The 26,429-nt window shown below is 43.7% G+C and overlaps 4 protein-coding genes across 10 annotated transcripts; all 4 read right to left on the reverse strand.

The window, feature by feature from the left end:
- Positions 1 to 158: 158 nt before the first annotated feature.
- On the reverse strand, positions 159 to 4,256 carry LOC306833165 (uncharacterized protein). 2 transcript variants are annotated; one of them, XM_079358262.1, is made up of 10 exons: positions 4,048 to 4,256; positions 2,610 to 3,094; positions 2,359 to 2,502; positions 1,994 to 2,223; positions 1,561 to 1,674; positions 1,418 to 1,487; positions 1,160 to 1,332; positions 988 to 1,074; positions 787 to 862; positions 159 to 528 (listed from the first exon to the last, which is right to left on the reverse strand). In XM_079358262.1, the coding sequence occupies exons 2-10, from the start codon at positions 3,037 to 3,039 to the stop codon at positions 278 to 280; spliced, it is 1,575 nt and encodes a 524-aa protein (XP_079214388.1). In that variant the 5' UTR covers positions 3,040 to 3,094; positions 4,048 to 4,256; the 3' UTR covers positions 159 to 277. The 2 variants fall into 2 exon arrangements, with proteins under 2 accessions (XP_079214388.1, XP_079214387.1); XM_079358261.1 differs by having other exon boundaries at positions 1,561 to 1,680.
- A 154-nt stretch (positions 4,257 to 4,410) lies between these two features.
- kiaa2012 (KIAA2012 ortholog) lies at positions 4,411 to 16,937 on the reverse strand. 6 transcript variants are annotated; one of them, XM_079358255.1, is made up of 25 exons: positions 16,644 to 16,937; positions 15,076 to 15,201; positions 14,840 to 14,971; positions 14,247 to 14,393; positions 13,679 to 13,883; positions 13,265 to 13,407; positions 12,990 to 13,176; positions 12,486 to 12,545; positions 12,336 to 12,403; positions 11,659 to 11,854; positions 10,979 to 11,131; positions 10,654 to 10,827; positions 10,333 to 10,455; positions 10,177 to 10,251; positions 10,049 to 10,104; positions 9,878 to 9,938; positions 9,616 to 9,805; positions 9,386 to 9,457; positions 6,850 to 6,997; positions 6,631 to 6,748; positions 6,170 to 6,549; positions 5,769 to 5,980; positions 5,468 to 5,640; positions 5,149 to 5,368; positions 4,411 to 5,022 (listed from the first exon to the last, which is right to left on the reverse strand). In XM_079358255.1, the coding sequence occupies exons 1-25, from the start codon at positions 16,743 to 16,745 to the stop codon at positions 4,830 to 4,832; spliced, it is 3,714 nt and encodes a 1,237-aa protein (XP_079214381.1). In that variant the 5' UTR covers positions 16,746 to 16,937; the 3' UTR covers positions 4,411 to 4,829. The 6 variants fall into 6 exon arrangements, with proteins under 6 accessions (XP_079214381.1, XP_079214377.1, XP_079214379.1 ...); XM_079358251.1 differs by lacking the exon at positions 16,644 to 16,937 and having other exon boundaries at positions 9,878 to 9,935; positions 15,076 to 15,385; XM_079358253.1 differs by lacking the exon at positions 16,644 to 16,937 and having other exon boundaries at positions 9,622 to 9,805; positions 15,076 to 15,385.
- Positions 16,938 to 18,972: 2,035 nt separating this feature from the next.
- LOC306833170 (trace amine-associated receptor 13c-like) lies at positions 18,973 to 22,171 on the reverse strand. The gene has a single exon (XM_079358269.1). It carries the CDS (start codon positions 21,629 to 21,631, stop codon positions 20,681 to 20,683), a length of 951 nt encoding a protein of 316 aa, XP_079214395.1. The 5' UTR covers positions 21,632 to 22,171; the 3' UTR covers positions 18,973 to 20,680.
- A 1,294-nt stretch (positions 22,172 to 23,465) lies between these two features.
- On the reverse strand, positions 23,466 to 25,650 carry LOC306832560 (trace amine-associated receptor 13c-like; the record flags this gene model as incomplete). The annotated part of the gene is made up of 2 exons (XM_079357344.1): positions 23,466 to 25,166; positions 25,643 to 25,650. The coding sequence occupies 2 exons, from the start codon at positions 25,648 to 25,650 to the stop codon at positions 24,356 to 24,358; spliced, it is 819 nt and encodes a 272-aa protein (XP_079213470.1). The 3' UTR covers positions 23,466 to 24,355.
- Between the last annotated feature and the right edge of the window lie 779 nt (positions 25,651 to 26,429).

Below are 26,429 nucleotides of genomic sequence, written 5' to 3' on the forward strand. Positions count from 1 at the left end.
ATTTAAAAGACTAAAGACTACGATGACGCTCCGTCTTTTATTACATCATCACATTAAACCCACAAACAGGAAACGTGCAGACGGACTCAGAGTCTCTTATTTTGAAGGATTCCACATTTACACATCAGTTCAGTAAACGTTTAAAAATAAAAACAGATATTGCTGAAGTTGGTGGAAATGTTTGTGATGTGTGTTTGAAAGCTTCAGACTCTCAGAATACTGAGAGCACAAACTCTTCACCACACGACGTCCTCCAAACACACACACCTCTCTCGCTTCAAACACGGCACTGGATGATGTCCGAGTCTATCAGAGAGAGGTCGTGCTGCGACTGGCTGACCTGCTGCGGGTACGAAGACGAGGAGGAGGAGGAGGTGACAGTCTGCTGATGAAGAGCCATGCTGGAGCCGCTGAGGTGGAGAGCAGAGGAGGAGGAGGAGGAGGAGGAGGAGGAGGGGATGAAGGGCAGGAAGCTGCTGGACGGAGGCAGCAGGGAGCTCGCTCTCTGCTGACCGCAGGGGGGGGCAGCTGAAACCACACGGACAATAACAAACATCAAAGTGAACATTTAGTTACAGCTCGTTATCTGGACATCGTTATCGTGATCTTCATCAGCTGTCGGGATGAAACTGAAACGTGTTTTCAGCTCAAGACACAAAATATCAGGAAGATTTCAGACTTTATTTCGTGTCTGAAAAGAAGCTTTTTATTTGCTGCTCTTCAAGTCTGTGAGTGTGTGTGTGTGTGTGTGTGTGTGTGTGTGTGTGTGTGTGTGTCTGCTCTTACCACAAGCCTCTCTGAGCTGCTGCTGGCTGCTGATGGGGAAGCCGTTGGTAGAGAGAGCTACAGCGCCACCTTCAGCCTGAAGAGAGACACAAACAGAAGAGGGAAGAACCTTCTCCTCACACACGTCACAGACGGGTCACCACTGAGCCACAGCCACTCGGGCGACTGTCCTCGTGTTTGTGTCAGGTGACTTTGATTTACCTGGATCTGGTTCAGACCGGCCTGGAGTTTCCTCTTGGCCCTCCATCTGGCCACCCTCAGCCGGGTCTTCTCTCGCCGCTCTCGCACCTTCAGCGTGAAACATAAAACACAACAAACACAATCACACACCTTCGTGAAGCAGACGCAGGTGAGTGTTGATGACGTCTCTCACCAGGTCGGCCAGCAGAGGCTGAGGCAACATTTTCTCCAGCTCGCGTCGTCTGTTCAGGTTCATCCGGCGAAGTTCGTTCCTGCGCATTTTGTACTCTTCATACAGGCCGAGGTCATTGGTCCAGGGAGGGGGGTGGATGGGCTGCAGGGAGGACGCCGGCGTGGACATCACATCTGAGAGCAAAGAAATGAAGGATTTGACATTTTGCAGGTTTTGAACCTCACAGGAACTTTTCCTGCATAAATCAAATCCACTCACATGAGTTTGTGCTGAAGGCTGCACTTTGGACCTCCTGATGTTCTGACCACTCTGCTGCAGAACTTTGGATCTAAAGGAGAGTCACAGGAGGATTCATTGTTAAACACATTCCTGATCAACACTGCAGAGAGCTCAAGCTTTACCTCCGACTCTGGAGGAAGACTCTGCTGCTCCTGGCAGTCCAGCAGCAGGGCAGCGGTCACCTCCTGCTCCTCCTCGGGTTCCTCTTTGATGCAGATCACCTCCTGCTGCTCCTGCTTCACCTCCGATAAAACAATGAGAACAAGAAAGATCCCTCCGTTAGCTTATCTCTCAGAGATGTTGCCTCTCTCCAGGGGCGGCGCCCACCTTTCACCATGTTCACATTATGTTTCTCTTTGTTTCTGACTCTTCCACTTATATCTCTGAGTACTTCAGACTGCTCAAACACGCAATTCTTCTTCACCATCACCAGCAAGACGCACGCCGACCAAACGTGCATTTTGTTGTCATGGAGACGCACTTTAGTTCTGGTCACGCGGGACAGAGATGGATGATTTCTCTCTGTTCTCCGTCCTCACGCTCTCCTTTATTCACCTGTGGACCAGCAGAGGGCAGAGTGGAGCTGTCGGCGTGGGTGGATCCAGAACCAGGGGACAGAGAACCCGTGTCTGACTGCTGCTCAGAGTCCAGAGTCTGGACGTGAAGGGGGTCCACGGCCTGGTCTGCAGCTTCTGTGAACGGCTCCACGGTGATGGTCCACTCACCGTCCTCCTGATCGTCCTCCCGGCTCTGAGTCGCGTCTTGCTCGGTGGGACAGAACAGAACTGCACAAAAATAATAAATGTGTTGAGATTAGTTTTTACTTCATTTCTTCTTTGAAAATGTTGTTCTGGATGCAAATCTTCGATTTAATGGCGTTTAAAGAAAAGGTCACAGAGTGGAAGCCTTCAGCCTGTTACCTGTGCTGCTGTCCACAGATTCTGCAGGTGTGTTCACAGGGAGCGAAGCCGCCAGCTGCAGCTCAGTCGGGTCTGAGGGGGAAACTTCTGACTGACAGCGAGCTTTGGCAGAACGCCTCCTCTTGGTGTGTGGAGACGGGAAATCTTTCACACAAACAAAACAAATAAAATTCTGCTCAACAAGTGAGAACGACGTTGGACAAAACGCTTTCTAACATTGCAGACCAGCCAGGCGTCTCCGTGCTCGTTACCTTGACTGTTTCTCGTCAGTGATCCGTCGTTGGTCCTGGTCGGAGTCGAGCACGATGGAGACGTCTCAGAGGAGGAAACGCCCCTCGGTCCTGGGAGGTATGACGATGGATGGATACGGACCAGACTGGAGGACGAGGCTCTCTGCTGCAGCTCCTCCTCCACTCCCTGTCTGTAGTACTTCAGCTTCAGCTCCGTGTAGCGCAGCTTAGCTTTAATGTTGTCATTCTCTTTCTCTTTAAGAGCCTTTTCCCTCTGCAGCGCCGCGATGTCTCTCTTCATGTGAGCCACTTGGCCTTTCAGTTCCTCGAATTTCACTCCCACCACTTTGAGCATCTCAGCCAGCACGGTCTCCACCGCTCCGTTCACCGCTTGCTCAACCACGGTGCCCATCTGACCTCGAATCAGCGACACGGCGATGCTGATGTCCATGATGACAAGATCTCTGATCCACAAACAGCTGGAGAAGGTTGCTTCAAAGATGTGCCTGCATAAAGAGAAGAAGAGTTAACGAGGTCAGACATTCAGCGAGGCTGTGTGAGAAGGCGTGCCAGCTGAAGGCGCGGTGTTTAGGACTCTGTTACTGCTTAATAAAACCTGATTCAGGCTTCTTCTGACTGTCAGAGGAAAATGGAGCAAAGTCGTTCTGTGCCTGATCAGACATCAGAGGAAGACTGGACCGACAACACTTTCAAAACATATATTCATACATCCAATCACACAACAATCGATTCTAAACTGATCAATTTAAAGTCTAATCATGAATTAGTCCATCTTCCAGGATCTCCTCCACTCACCTGTGAGCTAGCTTTAGCGCTTAGCAGTGACTGACCATCTCACCTCAGTGACAGATGTCTGGATCGACTAACACTCCTAACACACACACACATACACACCAACATTACACAACATTACACACATAAACACCAACATTACACAACATTACACACATAAACACCAACATTACACAACATTACACACATAAACACCAACATTACACAACATTACACAACATAAACACATAAACACCAACATTACTCTCAGTTTCAAGGTAAAAGTGAAAAAGTGTAGTAAGACATTTAACCCTTTAAGCCCCTCAAACACCTCGTTTCTCCCTCTGATGGGACAACTCACCTCTTTTTACAGAGTAATAAAGATATAATTTAAGGTGTATTTATGTTTTTACAGAGTAATAAAGATATAATTTAAGGTTTATTCATGTTTTTAAAGAGTTATAAAGATATAATTTAAGGTTTATTTATGTTTTTACAGAGTAATAAAGATATAATTTAAGGTTTATTTATGTTTTTACAGAGTATTAAAGATATAATTGAAGGTGTATTTATGTTTTTACAGAGTTATAATGATATAATTGAAGGTTTATTTATGTTTTTACAGAGTATTAAAGATATAATTGAAGGTTTATTGATGTTTACTTACCCAGGCTTTAGCTAGCTTACTGTCGGTTTTAACGCTTCCGGTCGTCACAGAGTCAAACGGCTTCTCAGCGACTCTTAAATAAATTCATTTAAACACAAACACTTCCATCGTGAAGCGAACTGTGGATTTTATAATAAACTAAAAGCGGAATAAAAGGAGCAGAATTGGATGGATCGTTTTCCATCACATCAAAAAAACACAGCGGGTTCACAGAGAACGACTTCCGGGTTAAAACACAAAGCTCGTCTATTGAACAGATGATTACTTTCTGCTGAAAAAGAATCCCTTTGACTTTATTGCAATTTCAGCTTTAATGTGACAATATAGGCAAAATATACGATAACAAATTCTACTATAATAATATGAATGAACAATAATAATTATTTATTCAATAGTTACAATAATAATTATATCAAAAAGAGTAACAATCAGATATTTAAAAAAAATCTCGAAACCCAGTCTGTACACGCTGAGTCTGAACATCATCAGGACTTTTCTTAATGTAAGAATAATAAAAACAAGAAAAATAATAAAAAGACAGAAAATAAAGACCATTATGTATGAAAACTTTGATCTTTTGAAGAAACGTGAGGAGAATATCCCTGAAAGTTAAACGGACGGTGGTGAAGGTTTCGAGAAGTGTCGATATAAACATGCTCATTTTCAATAACCGGATCTGTGCCATGAGATCGCTAAAGTCTCGTTTCCACCAAGCGGCCCAGTATGGATCCATGCAGTTTGGCACGGTTCGGTTCGGTAAAGCCTGATCCACGAGGGACAGATTAGAAAGATCTGAGCTGGAGGCCGTCTGTCAGGACGCTACGCCTCACATCAAGCTGGATTGAGACCCAGAAGCTGCAACAAAGTAAAATAAGAATAAACCCAGGGTCTGGAAATTCTTTGAGTTTTCTCCAGACCATCAGCCTCTGACGTAAGACCACGTTTAAAGGCCAACTGCTGCTGCAACAGCGCCATCTGTCTGCAAGGAGGAAAGATGGAGCAAGACAAGAGGGAAAGAGGTGTGTGGCGTTATTTATATTATATATATATTTATATATATATACACATTCAGAGTGAACGACTACAGTCTGGGCTTCATACCGAGCTCGCAGCTCAGCCTGGAGCTTGGCATCCTCTGCAGCCTGTAGAGCGGCCTCCTCTTCTCTTCTCCTTCGCTCCTCTTCGTTTATCCTCCTCTCCTCCTCCTCCAGCTCCTTCCTGCGGAGATACTCCACCCTCTTACTCTCATCCATCTCCTGTAACTTCCTGTTCTCCTCCTCCTGCCTCGTCTCCTCTTTCAGTCGCAGACGCTCGAGTTCAGCTGTGAGAAAGAACGTGAAGGATATTAATACATTTATCATATTGATGAATCTGCAGAGGATCTGAATACATCCTTCCTTCTTCTGCTCCTCCTTCTCACCTCTCCTCCTCTGTTCCTCCTCCTCTCTCATCTTCTGGAGTCTCTCCATCTGACGCATCTTCTCCTCCTGCCTCCTTCTCTCTCTTTCTTTTTGCTCCTGTTCCCGTCTCACTCGAACCTGCTCCTCTTCCTCCTGCTTCCTCCTCTTCTCCTCCTCCGCCATCCTCTTCAATCTGCAGATTAAATATTAATGAGATCAGCCGAGTCCAGCTTCAAGTTATCTTCCATGAAGTTACTGTTTTATGCATTTCAAATTCAACTTTATTTGTCCCTGGATGGACGAACAAACTACATTCACAACCTGAGCTCCTCAGCTCTCCTCCTTCTCTCCTCCTCCAGCTCGCTCTTCATCCTGTCCTCTGTCTGCTCCCTTTCCTGCTGCCTCCTCGCCTCTTCCTCCCGCTCCCTCCTCTTCCTCTCCACGTCCTGCCTCCGTTTTTCTGCTCGCTGGGCGAGACGCAGAGCTGCAGCCTCGTCTTCCCCCGCTCTGTGACTCTTTCTCGTCTCGGACGGCTGAAACACAAAGACAATCAGTTGAATTAGAGGTGAATGCATGGACTGTTGTTGATCCAGAGGGATGGTGCATTTAAACAAGTCTAATTAACTGACTGAAAAACATTTGGTGCAATAGCTGATTAATAATCAGTTAATAATGAATAATATTGATTGAACATTTTTTAAGGTGGCATACTTCCTGCTCACCTCTGGTTGTACCGGGTTCAACATCAGCTGTTCCTCGGTTATCATGACAGTTGAACATGAGGAGAGGCGGCCATGTGATGAAGTGAGACCCAGGGCGCTGGCTGGCCCCGCCCCCTCACAGGAGGATGCAAAAGACTGCCTGGAGGTCTTCAGATTGGACTGTGATGCAGCTGCAGTTGACCTGAGCGAGCTCATCGATCTGCCATGTTTGTCAACGTTTGTGTGAAGATGGTCGGATCCTGCAGCTTCTCTCTCCGAGTTTGTTCTGTCTCCGAGTTTTTGTGTTTCAGGAGGAGTTGTTGGAGAAGCCAGATGAGACCCCTCTTTCATTTCCAGGTTGATCTTCGCCTCCTGATTCTCCAGGGAGTCCTCTGGGCTTCCTATGAAATTACATACAACATACTAAGAAGACTTAAAATACCAAGTTTCATGTTTTTGCATGAACTTTTGCAGCATCTTACCCAGAAGTAAATCTTTGTGTTTGTGTCTTCTTCTTCTCTTCCTGGAAGACTCTTGACTCCTCCCTTCTCTCTCCTCGTTCTTCTGCACTTCTCCTCGTTTTCCTTTCACCTCTGTCATCTTGTTTTAAAGACAAGGACAGAAAAGCAAACTTGTAAACTTCGTGCCATGCTCTATAGATTCATGTGGTGGTGTGATGGGAATGAGAAGAGCTGACTCACATCAGAAGGGAGAGCAGCCTGAGTGTCTCCTCGTCTCCAGCTGACGGCTGCTGAAGCATCTCTTCCTGTCTTTTCTTCTTCTGCCCTCGTCCTCGAAGCCTTCCATCCATCCGATTCCTCCCGTTTCCCTGTTTTAATATGTCTTCTTCTAAATAAAAGGATGTCATTATTGTTAATCAGAGAGTCTAAGGGCCTGATTTACTAAGATCTCAATTAAAGAGTACTAAATTGTGTGTTCACTGCAGAAGTTTGCACGTTTGGCTTGTGGGCATTTTGCGGGTGATTTACTAAGAACATTTGCGTGAATGACGTCAGGTGCAAACCTTGTGGAGGCGTCTGTCAGGTTCTACTGGTTTACGTCACAGAGTTTGGACGGAAAGCTGGAGGCAAATGAACGTTCAGTATTTACAAGTAATAGCAGATAAATGTGAATATAACAAAAAGAAAAAGTGGCTTATAAGAAAACCTTTTTTTTTTTTTTTTTAAAGATTTATTTTTGGCCTTTATTGATCGTGAGAGGAAAGTGGACAGAGTCTGAAACAGGGAGAGAGCAGGGAGAGACATGCGGGAGATGGGCCACAGGCCAGACGCGAACCCGGGCTGCTCGCGCGAGGAGCAGGGCCTCGCTATGTGGGACGCGCGCGCTGCCGCTGCGCCACCGGCACCCCAAGAAAACCTTTTTAAATTAAACACGGTCCTCTGTGGCACTGGTGTGCAGTGTGTGTGCCACTCGTGCACCACAAGCTGGTCAGCGCTGTGTCTGGCAACAGGTACTGAAGTTGGGGGTACAAGCATGGTGAGCCCCCTGTTCAAGGGTCCCACAGCGCAGCAGCAGGGGGGGGGGCTGTAGAGTGAAGAGACGAGCGCGCTCTGGTTACGCGTCTCCGGAGCGCACCAGAGACTTGTAAGCAGAGAAAATGAAATGTCCAGTTTAAAATGTGATGTTGGTGAGAAGAAGGAAACAGGACGACATCATGTCAATGTGTAAATTCTTTAGAACAGACGCTGTGAATGTTCACAGTTTAATCAGGACGTTTCTTTAAACTATTATTGAAACAAGATACAAAATAAAATCATCCCATTGTCCCTCCCTATGTCTCCTCCTACCTGCAGCCTGCAGTGTGTCTCACTGTGTCTCCTCCTACCTGCAGCCTGCAGTGTGTCTCACTGTGTCTCCTACCTGCAGCCTGCAGTGTGTCTCACTGTGTCTCCTCCTACCTGCAGCCTGCAGTGTGTCTCACTGTGTCTCCTCCTACCTGCAGCCTGCAGTGTGTCTCACTGTGTCTCCTCCTACCTGCAGCCTGCAGTGTGTCTCACTGTGTCTCCTCCTACCTGCAGCCTGCAGTGTGTCTCACTGTGTCTCCTACCTGCAGCCTGCAGTGTGTCTCACTGTGTCTCCTCCTACCTGCAGCCTGCAGTGTGTCACACTGTGTCTCCTCCTACCTGCAGCCTGCAGTGTGTCTCACTGTGTCTCCTCCTACCTGCAGCCTGCAGTGTGTCACACTGTGTCTCCTCCTACCTGCAGCCTGCAGTGTGTCTCACTGTGTCTCCTCCTACCTGCAGCCTGCAGTGTGTCACACTGTGTCTCCTCCTACCTGCAGCCTGCAGTGTGTCTCACTGTGTCTCCTCCTACCTGCAGCCTGCAGTGTGTCTCACTGTGTCTCCTCCTACCTGCAGCCTGCAGTGTGTCTCACTGTGTCTCCTCCTACCTGCAGCCTGCAGTGTGTCTCACTGTGTCTCCTCCTACCTGCAGCCTGCAGTGTGTCTCACTGTGTCTCCTCCTACCTGCAGCCTGCAGTGTGTCTCACTGTGTCTCCTCCTACCTGCAGCCTGCAGTGTGTCTCACTGTGTCTCCTCCTACCTGCAGCCTGCAGTGTGTCTCACTGTGTCTCCTCCTACCTGCAGCCTGCAGTGTGTCTCACTGTGTCTCCTACCTGCAGCCTGCAGTGTGTCTCACTGTGTCTCCTCCTACCTGCAGCCTGCAGTGTGTCTCACTGTGTCTCCTCCTACCTGCAGCCTGCAGTGCGTCTCACTGTGTCTCCTCCTACCTGCAGCCTGCAGTGTGTCTCACTGTGTCTCCTACCTGCAGCCTGCAGTGTGTCTCACTGTGTCTCCTCCTACCTGCAGCCTGCAGTGTGTCTCACTGTGTCTCCTCCTACCTGCAGCCTGCAGTGTGTCTCACTGTGTCTCCTCCTACCTGCAGCCTGCAGTGTGTCTCACTGTGTCTCCTCCTACCTGCAGCCTGCAGTGTGTCTCACTGTGTCTCCTCCTACCTGCAGCCTGCAGTGTGTCTCACTGTGTGTACTAACTTACCTTCTTTACATTTTCTCCTCCCAGTGTTTGACACTCTGAGGCAGAAACGCCTCGTTTTGCATATTCATTAAGGCTAACGTGCTAAAGGAACAGTACGTGTTGTTTAGCTCATATGAAAGACTCAGTCCTCACTGCACGCTGTTAGTACATCAGATTTTTGCACACGTTTAGTAAATCAGGCCCTGTGTGTGTGTGAATGTTTTACAGTTTGAGAATATTTCACCCTGTGGTTACTGCAGCATCCTCAGCATTCTTCCTCAAAGCGTCCCGTGATGTTGCCTCCATGTTCTGCTGCCTGCATGAAACATCCTCTTTTAACTGCAGCATCTCTCTGCACAAGTGTCCACAGATTACTCCAGAAGTTTACTTAAAGGAAGAGTGCGTTGGTGCAAAGATTATCTGAAACATGCATGCTGCTGATGGTTGACAGAAAAACACCAAGTTGTAAATTACACTGACTCCAGCTGCTGCGGCCTGTCGTCTTCATCCTCCTCCTCTGCCTCAGCATCACCTCCTCTCTCCGTGCTAACAGACCCCTCCCTCAGTGGAGGCATCCTTACACTGTTTCTAGCTCCCTTTAATCCGGACCTCGACGTGTCCACTGCCGCCTCGGCACTCTTTGTTGTCTTCCTGCTCCGAGCCTCTGGAAGGACAAACACATCTGTGTTTACATCCTGATTACAGTCCAACAAGAAGCTTCACTCGGGAGCCTCACCTGGGTCTGTGAGGCGGCGGGGGGGGAAGACGTCAGCCGATCTGTGAACATCTATGAGCTGCTTTGAGAAAAGAGAACCTGACAGATACTGGGAGTGCTTCACTGCTAATGACTCATTTCAATCATGGATTATAACCTCGCTGTTATCACCAAGAGAGTGAGCTGATTTACCTGATGAAGCTGCACATGTTTATCAGGAACATGTGACATGTTCTGCTCAGACCCTCCTGCACACAAACATAAAGAACAATAAGCAACAAACTGGTGACATGGGAACGTGTGCACAGAGACCCACAGACCTGTACCTGCATGCTCCGGCTGCAGCACGATGACCCAGGGTAACTTCTCCCCCTCCGGAGACAAAACCTGCAGAGCTTGGATACAGAGAGAGAGACTGACACAAGGACGACGATGCTGTTTCATGAAGGAGGATGTTCTCGTGTGAACCCCTGTACCTTGCTCCCGTGTGTCACCATCACTGGCAGCTGTGTCCTGGCTGTTTTCATACAGAGAGAGTTGAAGGATTTCCCCATCAGGACCGACGATCAGGCAGCCAAGAGATTTGCCGTTCTGCAAATCTTACATGAAACATTGAATGAATTTTGTCTGAACCCTGGAAAAAGATGCAAAGGTGAGTAGCAGTAACAGGTGATGAGGTTGGAGGGAGAGGTTGCCTCATGGTGATGTAAAAGCCGGACCATTCATCAAACACATGCAGTGGCTACAGTCCTTTTCACAGCGAAATAAAGGGGAGTGTATGTCCAGCCTCCTCATACCTCTCAGCTCCAGAGGAAGGACGCCTCTCACCGCCCCTCTCTTCTCATCGCCGGCTTCTCCGGGGTCCTGGAGGTCAACAAGCTGCTTCTGTAAGAAGGCCAAAGATGTCTGCTTACCTGGGCCTTTCCTTCCTGCCACACCAGCCAACAGTCCTGCAGGAGGAGGAGGAGCCTCTGCAGGAGGGGAAACATCAGAAGGTCACGCTAACAGACATTTGATCAAAGTTATCAGGAGGGAAATTATTCAGATGATATGAAACAAAAACATAAACTGCTGAACAGACTCTTATAAATAAATCATTGAATAGTATTTTTTGTAATAAACCTTCGAGAGGGGCCAGTGACATCACAGAGCCTCTCTCAGAGGGCAGTCCTCCTCCTCCTCCTCCTCCTCCTCCTCCTCCTCCTCCTCTCTCCCTTCTCAGGAGTCTCTGTGATATTTCACCCGCTCCAGACTTTTTCTTTCCACTGAATTCTTCTGTAAGACAGACGAGACAAAGATGATCTAAACACAGTCAAGGTTAATAAAGGATTTATAGAGTGCATCAGAGCGCCTTATTTATTTATGACCTCTGACCCCTGATGATGGACTGTGTGTGAGCACAGTATTATTTATATGTGACTGCTGACCTGTGATCTTTAATGTAACTGATGCTTGTGAGCATGATGAGATCTGATTGGTTGGTTTGTTTCAAACTCTTTCATGAATGATTCAAATGTGTGAAGAGCAGAATGTCTTTAACAATCAGCTGTGTGTGTGTGTGTGTGTGTGTGTGTGTGTGTGAGTGTGTGTGAGTGTGTGTGTGTGTCTGTGTGTGTGTGTGAGTCTGTGTGTGTGTCTGTGTGTGTGTCTGTGTGTGTGTGTGTGTGAGTGTCTGTGTGTGTGTCTGTGTGTGTGTGTGTTTGAGTGTGTGTGTGTGTCTGTGTTTGAGTGTGTGAGTGTCTGTGTGTGTGTGTGTGTGTGTGTGAGTGTGTGTGTGTGTGTGTGTGTGTGTGTGTTGTTACCATGAAGCAGCTGAGGAAGGCTGAGCTGCTGCTGCTGGAATCTTTTGGGATTTTCTGGCCACTGATCTCTGACCATCCTGGACTTGTGCTGGTCATGGTGCAGGATCTGGAGCTTTGTTGGAGGATCTGTGGTTCCAGCTGGACTCTCTGTGATTGGAGGAAGCAGCTGAGCGTGGCGTTCACCCTCCTGCCTCAGCTGACACAAACATGAACACAGAGGAATCTTCTTTTGTCTCCACAGCAGCAGGTTTTTTTACCCAACAATCTTATACAAATAAAACTTTATTGACACACAGATGACAGAGTGTTTAATATTAATCAACACTGTTTTGGTTACGCTAGCTATGCTACAATTTATGTTTCCCTTGGTGAACTATAATAATCAGTTGATGCTCTGAACAGACACATGGCTAATCAGTCACCGTCTTTCTGGACGCGCCCTGAGACGAATGTAAGACACCTCCTACATGTCGTTCTGAAGTCTTAGACTGACACTTGATTTGGCCTTGGGTTGAGCAGACGCTCCAAAAGGAAACAACAGAATCAGCTGATTGTGTGGCTGACGCTGGCTGGAGTCGCAGGCTGTTCGGACAGGACATCTTTCAAAGAGATGGAGAGAATCTTAAAACTCACCCTGAACTACAAGCAGTTTGTTGTTCGTAGCCTCACGGTCTTACCGTGTCTGTTTTCTCCCACAGGGCTCCAGGGGAGACTGGTTGTCCCCCAGTTAGAGGAGGAAGCAGTCCTGTGTGTGTGGAAGGAAGGTAGAGCATCATGGGTCAGAGAACATTTAAAATCTACTAGCACTGATAAGAATCAGAACAAACCTGAAGAAGTGTTTGTTTCAGGCTGAGGGCTGGATCGCTGCTTCACACCTCGTGGTCTCCCTGAAAAGCAGAGAGGAAGTTGTTTATTTTTGATTCACTGAAGATAACCGTGACGAGACGATGATTCAGGATTTTCTCGCCTAACATCTTATTCCTTCTATCACCACAGACCTCCTGCTAGTTGTTGTACTTCAAATCAAAGGGTTCTCGAAGGTCTCGGTCTTAGACTGGGTGGACTCCAGATTTCAAATAAAGACTGACAGGCTTCTTCCTAAACGTCATTACTGTGATTAGAAAGAAGATGCCTCATTCTAAAAGAACCAACAACTTCACTTCATTTGCAGTTTGATTTGAACCCCTTCATATTGTCGAAGTGAGGGACACGCCCCCTAAACACAACACGATGATGTTTCACTGATGGTCTCGGTCTGGATTCGGTCTCGGGCATGTCTTGGTCTGGCTTAGTGTCGTCTTGAGTAAAAAGAAACCACCTGTAACACACACCTGTCTTGCCATGCCAGTTCCTGCTGCTGGATCTGTCACTTCTATGTTCAGGTCTCCCTCCAGCGTGCGGACTGCCTGTCTCATCACAGACAGAGTTCTGATGGTCCGGCCTCTCTCCCACTATTGGATCTTTTGTTTTGATATTCTGTGAACTGTCAGTCTGCTGTGGACAAACGTCAACGAGAGTCTGCAAAATAAGAGTTCAACAAAATGAGATAAAATCACTGTTCATGATCAACAACATCCTGATGATGCATCGATAGGTATCCTCTCACCAGAGGTTCCTGTGGGGTCACTGCTACATAGTGTACCCAGGGTTGAGGTTCCATCAGTGGAGAAGGAGTCCTGGTGGTGCAGGGGACCTGGAGGAAGAGATCCAGCCTGACCCTCTTCCTGCTGCCCTGCTCCACCTCTTTATCTGCGGAGACACTTCAGATCTGATACTGTCTGCTTCCAGAGTGTTTCAGAACCATCATTCGGTGCTAACGTTGCTAACTGGACTTTTTACATGCTCACACACACACACACACACACACACACACACACACACACACACACACACACACACACAGTTACTCTCGGGTTCTAGGGACACTCTGTGAAATACCTGCCTATTACTCCCCCAGCTGTGACATTTGAGCTACGCCTTAATTGTTATGACATTTCGGCTCGTCTGGCTGTTTTGTTACCTTCAGGGTGATCGGTCGTCTGTGCAGTATTTCTCTCTGCAGGAACGTGGCTGAAGCCCAGTTGGGAATTTAACCGTGCGAGTAAATCTGGACTGGGCTGCTCTGACGGTGTGCAGGTTTGGGATGGACGAGGAGGACGAAGGCCTGGCGTCATTGGGACGTGGAGAGGAGTGAAGAAGAGTGGACTCATTTTGGAGAAGTTGAACTGGAAGACAAAAGACATAAACACTTGCAAAAGTTTGTTTGCAACAAGAGGGAAGACCAAGTTGATGGACACAAAGCTCTGACATGTTGTTTTCTGTAGTTTCCTTTTCAACAGTATTTGCTATAAGTTTTGTCATTTAAAATAATCTCCTCTAAAAGTGTACATCTTGTAGTGAGTGCATGCTTGATATTGTAGAAAAGAAGAGTGAGTTAACATGATCTGCAGTCCCTCGTCAGGTCACAGCTATAATACTGAATAAATAACACAACAACACTGCAGAAAGCATTACATCATAAACACACAGTTTCACAGCAGCAACTAGAAGGACAATAAATAACACACTGGTTCCACTATTCTACCTACCTGGTTGTTTCCGTAGTTCAAAATGGCCGCTGTCAGCTCCCTCAGGGTGCTCAGCTGCTGTTCCACTTCCTGTGTGTAACGCTGAACAACCTTTATCTGCCTCTCGCTCATCTCGGATTGAAGACCTGATTCCAGAGTAACCAAATCCTGGAAGCAGAAAAGTGTCAGTTTTTTCTAATTAACCCTTTGAGTCCAAGATCTCTTCACGTGATCACAGATTATTCAATTTCAAATTCAAAAAACTTTATTTGTCCCTGGGGGGCGATTTAAGGGCACACAGAGCAGCAGATAACGACAGTGCAACTATACTAAACATTAACCAATCAACAAAGAATAAAGTGTCAAAGAAGAATAAGTGGTTAGAATACAATCACAGGGTTAGATACGAAGAACAGCAGAGAGTAAAGTGTCCAATGTCCAATTAGATTTGTCAGTTTCATTCTGTAGAAAGTTTCCTGTGGAGCGAAACTAAAGGCACTTCCCCCCGAGCTCAGTGCGGACACGAGGAACAGAAAAGGATGATCGATAAATGATGGTTTGTTTGTTTTGTCCTTCCTGTTCACGGGTTTATTGTAACTTCATGGCAAATATACCTGAGAGTACAACAGGAGTGGCCCCCTGCGAGTGCTGTAGGTCTTTGGAAGGGTTGACTCTGCCTCCGCAAACAGACGGCCACTCTCGGACATTCGCAGGAGAGCGTCTCGGGATTTCCAGATGAAGTAATCCTATTGGTCAATGGAGAACAGTATGATTAAAAGATCCAGAAGTGTATTCTAATGCTAATGTGCTCAGATGTTTGATCAATGTTCAGATTTTAGTGTGTAAATACCTCGGGTGTGAAGCACACTTCCAGTCGTCCATCGTGTCGTCCTGCGTTTGTGTCGGATGAGACGAATCGGCCACACCCCCGACTCAGCAGAGAGAGAGACAGGTCCTTCATGATGTCGTTTAGTCTCTGAGAGAAGAGGAGCTGACACTTAGGGACAAGGTTTGAAACCTGCAGGGGAATGTGTCTGAGTGTTAGTGCAACAACAATGAATACAGACAAAGGAAAATAGTAACTAGAGCATGAAGCCAGGAGAGGTGCAGCCTCAGCATCTCTATCAGACACATCACAGACAAAAAGGTTTTTCATCTTTGTATTGGTCACCAACTGAGTCTCACAGCGCCTCACCAACAGGTGACCAAATGGAGCTCAGCTTAAGTAGGAAGACTAGTTATATCCTCTCACACATTGATTCAGCTTTCTTCATTGAACTTGGCCCCTCCCTCTCTATCTCTCCCTCCGCCCCCCGGCTCTGGTGACCAGCTGATCGTCGGTCAGTCTGTTATTTCAGTGCGATGTCTGTGACCCTCATCTGCCCCGATCACCTCCAGTTCAGTCCAGCAGAGTTCAGATCCATCCTGAGAAACCAACGCCTCATCACATCCTGCATTCTTCTATCCCAACCACCAAGTCCTGTGTGTGTGTGTGTGTGTGTGTGTGTGTGTGTGTGTGTGTGTGTGTGTGTGTGTGGGGTTCCTGTCCTGCTGTCGCTTAAGTAGCCAAAGACGATGCATATCTATCTCTGTTAAATAAACACTTGCAATTGACAATCAATGCTTGTTGATCTGTGCAGAGGGCGACTTCAATCACACACATTAACTCAGCTTAGACCCCCTACCTTCCTGTAACAACTGCTTCCTGTTTCATGACAACGTGTTAAATTCTCCAGGCTACGTCTCCTTTTTGTGTGTAATTTTAACAACCTTTCACCCTTCAGGTTTTTTCTGTAGTCACCAAGTTTCCAGTAGCTCAGATAAAAATCCTGAGGGGGCTGAGGTTCGATGGAAGGACGAGTCCTCTATACGACGCTATAATGAGAATATTTATATCAATATGACTTTTCACAGTCTGAACTGCAGAGTGGAGAAGAACATGGTGGAGAACAGGAAACAGAATGCAGCAGGTTGAATAGAGCACAGAGACGGTAGAGGTGGCGTGCAGACAGTCTAAGCCCCTCCCACTGACTCCAGGTGAATTCTCCTGATTATATCCTGCAGGAGGCTGGAGGCACAGAGTGCTTTAACCTGAATACTTTACTTTATTCAAACAGGAAGAACTTTACATTTCACACAACAACTGAACATAAATAACAGCTGACAGCTAATGGAGGAGAGAAAACCAAATAAAAACTTAAAAAAATCAAGTTTTCTGTTCAACTTGTTCCCATCAGAGTGAATTTGGTGACACGACTTAATCACCAACATTTCATGATTACAAGGATTCAGTGCCATAAAAATATATGAAATAAAGATTTGCCAATAAAAGGTTGAGTATGGAAGGTAGATTTAGATTATTGCTATATTTAGTTTTAAAGCTTCTTGTCACATTTAAACACAACATAAAGGACATACCTGCTGCCTGCTCTCTGTGGGAAAGTGTGTGTTCACTCCTCTTGTTGCTAGGTAGTCCACAATCTGGACTTTGTGTTTCTGTTGCCGTGGCTGCAGTGACATTTTTACACACGCACGCGCGCGCACACACGCACGCGCGCACACACACGCGCGCGCACACACACACACACACACAAACTTACAATAATGAAATAATAAATGTTATGACTTTTTCTTGAAAAATGTTTCTCTTAATTCTCGTAAAAATATGACTCTCTTCTTTTATCTTGAAATCTCCTGTGACCCTAATACGGTTATCGCGACGTTTAATATTTACGTAATGACGTAGTTAGAGTGACGCAGTCACAACCGTTGACGTCGTTGTCTTGGATGGAATGTGCGGGAAAACGTCACCGGCGATTTTATTTCATAAAGTTCGTCAGGAGGAAGTCACATCATTATCATGTAATGTCTAATAATGATGTAATTTAGTTTTAGAGGTCTTTATATTGAAGGTCACGAGCCGGCAGCTAACTGGAGCGACTTTAAACGGTGAGTGAACGTCGAGAAAGTTAGCTAGCTAAGAGACAGGTGGATCAGTTATCGTCCCAAGGTTACAACTGACAGAGATATAGAACACACACACACACACACACACACACACACACACACACACATACACACATATATGATATATATCATCCCGAGGTTACGGCTGACAGAGATATATATAGAACATATATATGTGTGTATATATATATATATATATATATATATATATATATATATATAGAGTAATAATGTAATCGTAATGGAGGCTGTAGGAGAGAAATAAAGACGTGGAGACAAAAAGTGAGTAAAAAAATCTAAATTACATTTAGAACTAAAAATGAATCTTCTTCTGATTCTTGGTTTTTAGTTGGTTTTTTTTGGCCATTGAAAAAGGTCATCACTTATCAAAATGAAAAGCCACCAGATTTAGCCAGAAGCTTTTGAGAAGGTAAGTGATCTGATTTAGTAAGAAAGTTGGCAACGCTGGTTACAGGCGACAACATCAGTTGCTATCCAACCTTTTAAGATCCAATCACTAAATTGAATTTAACAAAACTTTATTTGTCCCGGGGGGGGGGGGGGGGGTATTAAACTCTGCGCGCAACTTTGTCACTTTGTGTTCGGGACCGCTGATCGCGAGGGCCGATCTTTGCGATCTGTACGGAGCGGAGGAAGGCAATTCATGGCCCCAGCCCCAGCGCACTCCTTACAATCACAAGTAAGTCATATTTGTTTGAAACTATCCAGATGACGACTCAGGCAGTAAGAGTGAAACATGATTGACATTGTAGATTTATTGTTTCTGACACAAAGCTAGCATCCTGTGAGTAGACTATATTCTGAGAATAATCACGTCATATTTAGTATAGTGATATTTATTTTAAGTCATACAGATTTGGAATAGTTCTCCTGATTACTGGATAGTTTGCGTGTGAAATGTCTTTTATGTACTGTGGTGCAGTTACCACTTATTGTAGCTGTTATTGCCTTTGTGATTAGGACACATGTATGCACTGATGCTTATTATCAGAGAAAGGAGGTTTCCCCCCCCATGACTGTGTTAGAGGTAATATAAATATGCACAACCAGCATCGGTGCAAAGGGTTCGGCAGCACAACTCATTTTCTTGTAGATTCAAGCTATTTTATGAATCCCTGCAGGGCAATTAAATTTCATCCACCTCCTTGTGTATTGTGAACCAGATTATTATTTATTATTTATTTATTATTTATTTATTATTTTTTATTATTATTATTATTATTTTTTTATTTGCACAGGTTTCATGGATGCGAAAGTAGTTTAGCCGTGCAGAATCACATCTACTTCAAGAAACTGCAGACAAATATTAAAATGAAGGCAGCTTCTTTTTAACCATGAGAAATCAGAAGGGCCTTACCTCTGGACCGCTCTCTCCCTCTCTCTCTCTCTCTCTCTCTCTCTCTCTCTCTCTCTCTCTCTCTCTCTCTCTCTCTCTTTCTCTTTCTTTCTCTCTATGTTTTTTCAATTGATCAAAAAAAGGTAGGTAAGTACACCTGTTGCTTTTTAGATGTGTTACATTAACACTCACTGAACTTTACATTTATTTTCTTACATGCACTCTATTCCCCTTTTGTACATTCTGTGTTTTTTTATTATTCTTTATATTTGACATTTTTAAATACTTCCAGATAATCCAGAAAAAAGCAGAAGAATCCCCTCTCCTCTCTGTGATGCACAAAGATAAAACCTGCAATATCCCAGCAGAGACAGGAGTGGAGGGCCCCCTGGTCTCCAGGAAACAACCACATAACATAAATAAATACACGTAAGCATTTCTTTGAAGACATGTTACTTATTTACAAAATATCTATAATATCATCTTTTAGTTTTGTGTTTTACCAGAGATTCAGAAGTAAACTGCTTAGCAAAACAGTTATTTATTATTAAACATGTAGGCTGAGAAGTCAAGTTTACCCTGCTGTCTGGTTTCAACACTAACACTGTGTTAAGTATTTGATGTTTAACCACTCTTTAACAGAGAGTGGACATGTTATCACTGCAGGTATAAAAGTGCATGGTGACTGCACCCTCGAGTCACAATTCAGAGTAATTGCTGCCATCTGCTGGCGACAGTTGAGATCACAACAGAGGGTCAAACCCATTCTGATGTTTTGATAATTCTTTTGGCTACAGCATGAGACACATTTTTATGAAGTAGCAGTTACGAAAGTAGGCCGGTAAAGGTCCGGGAGAAGATTGTGAAATGTATCTGTGTTATGAATTGTTTCATGTCACTGCACCATAAGAGATCAGAGAGGAGCTGTTTGTAGGTGTAGATGTGTCAAGTTAGGAATTAGCACATCACCCGTAAAATGCAGGTGTTTTTGGGCAGGTGTATTTGATCCCCCGCTATGACAGGACTCCTCACGTCATTTTAGAATTATTGTCTATCTGCTGATACGGCATGAATCTGTGTTACTTGAGCCAAACGCAGCATGGATGGAAGATGTGTTTGAACTGATGTCTTGTGGCTGTGGCCTTTGAATATTGTCAGAGGAGCTGCTGTGGATAACTTCCTATGGTGTGGTCAAAAATCACTGCTAAGTGTAGCCCCACTAAGTCAGTCTATTGGATGATAAACACCTTTTTATTTTCAACAAGTTTTTTCCACAATGAAAGGCAACTAGGTATCTATGTTGTTGTAGTGCTTTTATTAGGAAAAAGCTTTATCAGGAAGTTTGTATCTCAGCAGCAGCAAATTTACACAACTCAGACGTCTGAAAATAAAAACACAGAAAAGAAAAGATACTTAAAAATCTCACAGATTCAGTTAGAAGGTACAACAAACTGAGAATCAAACACACTATGACTTACTGTGATGTGTTTAAAATGACATCTTTCTCTAGTCTCATGCACACATGAGTTTAGTGTTGCACAGGCCTGATTAGAGCGAGGGTCGGTGCAGGTTACACATTAACATGCGTTTGTACAGAAGGCCTGTTTACAAAATGAAAGTCACTTTTCCAACATTAAACATCTTTGAGACTGTCACAACTCTTCTCATGAGCTGATAGACTTTAGAAACGATAGTTGAAGTTAAGACTCAGCTAAATCAGACTTTGATGACATTTCTGCAATGTGGGAAAGACTCAAACCAGCCTTGAAATAGAAAATAAAAAAAGATTAAATATACTTATGTATGGTAGAGGCAGATACAATAATCAGCCTGTGTAAATGATAAACTAAACCGCTTGTGGTTTTATATATCATGCTACAAGATCATCAACTTCTGCTGCACCAGTGCTGTGAGAAACAAAAGTTAATGTACTGTCCTGAATTATGCATGTGATGAAAATTCATTGAACACTTTTTAAATATGCCAAGATGAATCAAGTTTCACGAATATACAGTACATGCTATAAGAGCAAGGGCAGGTTTATAATTGATATAACATCATTCTGCTTCAGAGTTGCACAAGCTTTTAAATTTCCCCTTTCAGAAAGACACATTTTAAATTCTCCTGCATTTCATTGAAGTATTTTAACATCACGTGAGCCAGGCTTCAGTATCTGAAGGGTCAGAATATGTCTGATGGATTGTCTGAACCAGGGGTAGAATAAAGCATATATGATGGGGTTTAAACAGGAGTTAAAATGTGCCAACCAGATCTCAGCGGACGCAGATGAAGCATCCACTGAAGTATCTTCTCCTGCCAAAGCAGGGTAAAAGTAAGGACAGAAGCAAAACAGAAACACAACCACAACAACACCAAGAGTCCTGGCAGCTTTCAGCTCTGTTTTCTTCACCTTTACTTGTCCTGAACGTTGGACTGTTAGTGCTGCAATGTGAGAGCGCATGGCACGAGCCTGAGACACAGCCACCACAAACAATCTCATATACAAAATTATGATGACAGAAATGGGTATGATAAAGGTGAAAACGAGGTCAAAAAGTCCTGCAATGTAATTAATGACAACCACACACTCTCCGAAACAGGAGTTCGACCTGCCAGGTTGTGCCAAGTGATCCTGCAGAAGAATAATCCTGAAGAGAACAGAACAAACCCAAGACAAACAGACACAGCCTTGTGCTCTTTTCTTAGTCACTCTAGTGGTATAATGCAGAGGGTCACAAATAGCTATATAGCGGTCAATTGATATGAGCACCATGTTTGCAACTGAGGCAGAGGTAATGACATAATCCATAACATAATACAGAGTGCACATAAAGTCACCAAGAAACCAGCAGGCTTCTATGTAGAGGATTTCAACCGGCATCATCACAAGGCCCACAAGAAGGTCAGAGATAGCCAGAGACAGCAGGAAGAGGTTGGTGGGGGTGTGGAGCTGCCTGGAAAGAGAGAAAATGAGCAATACACATATTGTAAAGTCAAAGACAAATAAAAAACCCCAACTAATGCAGCAATGTGTCAGAAAGCAAGAGGGCAACATCAGAAAGAAATTACAGTCAACCAACATTTACAGTAAAGCTGCACTTTTCTGAAAAAACAGTAACACTTTAGAATATTAAATACCTGAAGTGGGATATAGAAATGATGACCAGTAGATTAAGCAATATGGTAACTGCAGAAATAATGGATAGCAGGACATAAATAAGCATGGCCTCAGGTTGAGGATGTGAAGGCTTCGTGCAGGAGGAGTTAAGCTGATGAAAGCAGAGTTCACCCCCTTCCTGCGTCTCCTTCCCGTGAGAGAAGCCTCTCACCCCAGACATCTTTGTGGCCAGTGCTGACAGTCACTCAGCTCTTTTATCCCTCTCCTTGCTGTTCCGCCTCCATCATAACGTTTTCATCTACGTGAACAGCGAAGTCTCTCCCTCTAGCTTTACACCATGCTTCTTTCTCAGGGTGGAGAATCTTTACTTTAGTTTGTCCCTCTTTTTCGTTTAGTTTTATTAAACACTAGTCCATCTTCTCTCTATCAAAACATTTAAATCTGTATTTCTGAGATTTTATCAACATCAATCAGATATGACAGGACTTTAGTCGAGGTGGTCAGTTAATTGTGAGTTTAGTGTGTTGTGGTATGTTTTGTCTCTTGTTTCATTGTCTTTCAGATTGTGGCTCTTTTTGTTTATGTAAGACGTTTTCTTTGTCTTGTATATTTTGAGAAACCAAAACCAAAGTCTTATGGTAAAAAGCAGGAATGAAAAACTCGACACGCGGGCTGCAGCAATTGAGTATTTTAATAGTCTATTAATAAGTTCATTGTTTTATGATTTATGAAATAATCACATAAAAATGTTTATATTTCCATCCTTTTATTTGAAAACATTTCATGTGCAGACACAGAAGATTCTGACCCACCTTCATCAGTTCGTCCACAACTTGGGTTTTTTCCATGGAGATGTTCTCAAATTAAACAAAACCAAATCCTGTGAAACTTTAATAAAAACCAATATCAAAAAAGAGGTTTTCTTATTCTAGCTGAAGAGAGCTGAAGAAATCATCAACTTATCAGGCCTGTAGCCTTCTCAAACTTTTCATCTGTGTGGTTACACATACATTTGTATGCACATACAGTTCAACTGGAGTTAGACACAGATGTGTTTATGTATGCAGTATTATACTGGAGTTAGACACAGATGTGTTTATGTATGCAGTATTATACTGGGGTTAAACACAGATGTGTATGTATGCAGTATTATACTGGAGTTAGACACAGATGTGTTTATGTATGCAGTATTATACTGGAGTTAGACACAGATGTGTTTATGTATGCAGTATTATACTGGAGTTAGACAGATGTGTTTATGTATGCAGTATTATACTGGAGTTAGACAGATGTGTTTATGTATGCAGTATTATACTGGAGTTAGACACAGATGTGTTTATGTATGCAGTATTATACTGGAGTTAAACACAGATGTGTTTATGCAGTATTATACTGGAGTTAAACACAGATGTGTTTATGCAGTATTATACTGGAGTTAAACACAGATGTGTTTATGCAGTATTATACTGGAGTTAAACACAGATGTGTTTATGCAGTATTATACTGGGGTTAGACACATTGATGTGTTTATATGTAACCAAAAGAATAAAAGAAGGAGACGGCACACTTGCTCCCTTTTTTTGTGCATTTATTATGAGCACATCCCGTGAATGAGTGAGTGACGTTTCGAGCACAGCTCTTCTTCAGACTTCTGCTGTGCTCGAAACGTCATTCACTCACTCACTCACTCACTCACGGGATGTGCTCATAATAAATGCACAAAAAAAGGGAGCAAGTGTGCCGTCTCCTTCTTTTATTCTTTGAATGCTGACCTTTGAGACAAGCACCATACGGGATGTGCGCGACTGCTACGTTTACTTTATATGTAACCCCTCACTTCTGGTTCTGTCTCAGCAGACTTTATGAATCACACAACAACTTCTCTCAGATTCACGGCCTTTATTAATCAGCACACAGCTGTCAGGGAAACACAAAATATGATTGGTGATGATGGTACATGTACAGCAAAGCTCTAGCCCCCAAACTGAGATCGTCAGCCAGCTAAGGAGAAACAGTTCTTTTACAATGTGATTAGAAAAATATGAATACATTTGGTTTAAAAATGTAAAGTTCACTAAATGTTTACTCTTGACAATTCCAGACCTATGATTACGACCACCGCCACACAGGGGCGCTGTTTTCAATTTAAAGGAACCTTGCAAAGATAGAGATAGAAGATACAACTGTCTTTTAAATCTATGTCTCAAACAGAGTAAACACAGCAATATATTTTGACGAACTTCAATAATCTACATTACCCCTGTTACATATGTATGTTGTAATACACTGGGGTTAGATACATAAATGTGTTTGTACGTCAGTATTTCTCTGGGGTTAGATACATAAATTAGATACATAAATGTGCTTCAATCAGTTTATGTCCTAATTTGCTTACAGTTATGTTGGTTAAATTTAACATTATTTTGTCCTTTTTTAAGTGACTCCTAAAAGGAAGAATCCAGGATTAACCCTGTGTGCTTCAACTCATTGACAAGCTGTTCTTCTTTTCCCAAAATACATGTCAGCATGAGGTCATGTAATTATGATCTGCAAGATTACACACCCATTTCACAGCTATTGATGTCAACAGAAAATTGTTTCTGACATCAAAACGTTTAACAAAGAGCTGTTAATAAAAAGGGATTCAGATGTATTTATGGATCATAAATAAGTCTTCCCACAGTGTCTTTAAAGTATGTTGGCCTCCTGTGAGCCAGGTTGCAGTATCTGTAAAGTCACTATAAGTCTCGTAGCTTTTCTAAACCAAGGGTAAAAAAGGGCATAGATAGTTGGGTTGAGAGAGGAATTGAAATACATCAGAAAAATCATGAAAGTCTCAGTTGAGGAGCCAACAAAGATGTCATGACCTGCCAGAAGAACACAGTAATATGGAGAGTAACACATCAGAAACACAACTATCAGAATACCAAGTGTTGTTGCTGCTTTTATCTCAGATTTTTTAACTTTCATAGTTTTCGAACGCCGAAGTGAGACATTTGCAATTTGGGACTTCATGGCATGAGCCTGAGACAAAGCCACCACAAATACTCTCATGTACATAATAATGATAACGGTTATGGGAATAATGAAGCCAACAACCAGATCAACAGTTCCTAATATGTTAACCACACATTCTCCTTTGCAGGACATATACTTGCCTAGTTGCTTAAAGTTATCAAATAGAAGTAAAAAGCTATAGAATCCACAACAAGTCCAACACAAGAAAACACAAAGTGCAGCCTTTTTTATAGTCACTTTTGTTGGGTAATGCAGAGGGTCACAAATGGCCACATAGCGGTCTATAGATATAAGCACCATGTTTCCTACAGAGGCAGAGATTGTGATTATGGGTATGAGAAAATACAACACACACATGAGGTCACCCAGGATCCAGCAGTTCTTTGTCAGGAGGACTTCAACCGGTATCACCAAGAGACCAATAATAAAATCTGAGACAGCCAGGGAAAGGAGGAGGAGGTTGGTGGGTGTGTGGAGCCGGCTGAATTAAGAGAATATCACAATTATGAACACTACAAACAATATTACCAAACTAGTGAAATATTTAAAAGCAACATACTGTAGTAAACATGCAACTTGAGTGATATAATCTAACAGCTCACACATTCATTAAAAACTGTTCAGCTACATTACTGTAAAAACTGGTTTTACATTTGTTGTAAGGTTACTTGCCTGAAGTGTGAGATAGAGATAATGACCAGCAGGTTTAGAAATGCAGTAAAAGCAGACATCAAGTAAAGCAAAATGTTAAGTAGCCCAGTGTTGAAGTCAGGAGGTTCTGGTTTCCTGCACGAGCTGTTAAGGAGTTGAGGAAAGCAGAGTTCGGCCTCTTTCATAGTCTCTGTCATTAGAAGGAGAAGAAGCTGCTGAGCTCAGGCAGCGCTCAGACACTCGCCCATGTCCTTTTTACTTATTGTAAAGTCCTGCCCATCTCTCCTCCCCTCGCTTGACCCTGACCTATCCATGCATTACCTGTCATTATACTGACATGCTGAATGCTTTTACATACTGTATATTAATGACCCACACGTCATCTGGTGCATAAGTCCAATCTTCTCTTGTCAGCAGATTTTTCCTGAAAAGATAAATATAGACTTATAAAATGCTGCTGGTCCCGTTTGGGCCTCTGTACATGAATGCTGGTGACTGTCTGCAGAGACCCTGTTTTGTTTTGGTTGGGTTAGGGTTGGAGTATTACGTCATTATTGTTCTGGCAGTATTGATGTAAATGACACCTTTGCCCTCTAATTTAAAGTGCTGGTGTGTTTGCACATAGCCCAAGGTCACACATACATTTCAATCAATCAATCAATCTTTATTTATATAGCGTCAATTCATAACAGGCGTTATCTCGAGACACTTTACAAAAGCAGGTAAAGGACCTTACTGTTTGTCTGTTAACATTAACGAAAGAGCAGGTAACAAGACCATGCTCATTGTTATGTTTACATAAAGCAGGTAAAGGACCTTACTTATGGCTATATTACAAGAGCCCAGCTTAATCCGTCATAGCGTGGCACATTTGTATGCACATACAGTTCAACTGGGGTTAGACACAGATGTGTTTATGTATGCAGTATTATACTGGAGTTAGACACAGATGTGTTTATGTATGCAGTATTATACTGGGGTTAGACACAGATGTGTATGTATGCAGTATTATACTGGAGTTAGACAGATGTGTTTATGTATGCAGTATTATACTGGAGTTAAACACAGATGTGTTTATGTATGCAGTATTATA

The sequence above is a fragment of the Symphodus melops genome (assembly GCF_947650265.1).
Source record: "Symphodus melops genome assembly, chromosome: 12".
NCBI classification, from domain to species: domain Eukaryota; kingdom Metazoa; phylum Chordata; class Actinopteri; order Labriformes; family Labridae; genus Symphodus; species Symphodus melops.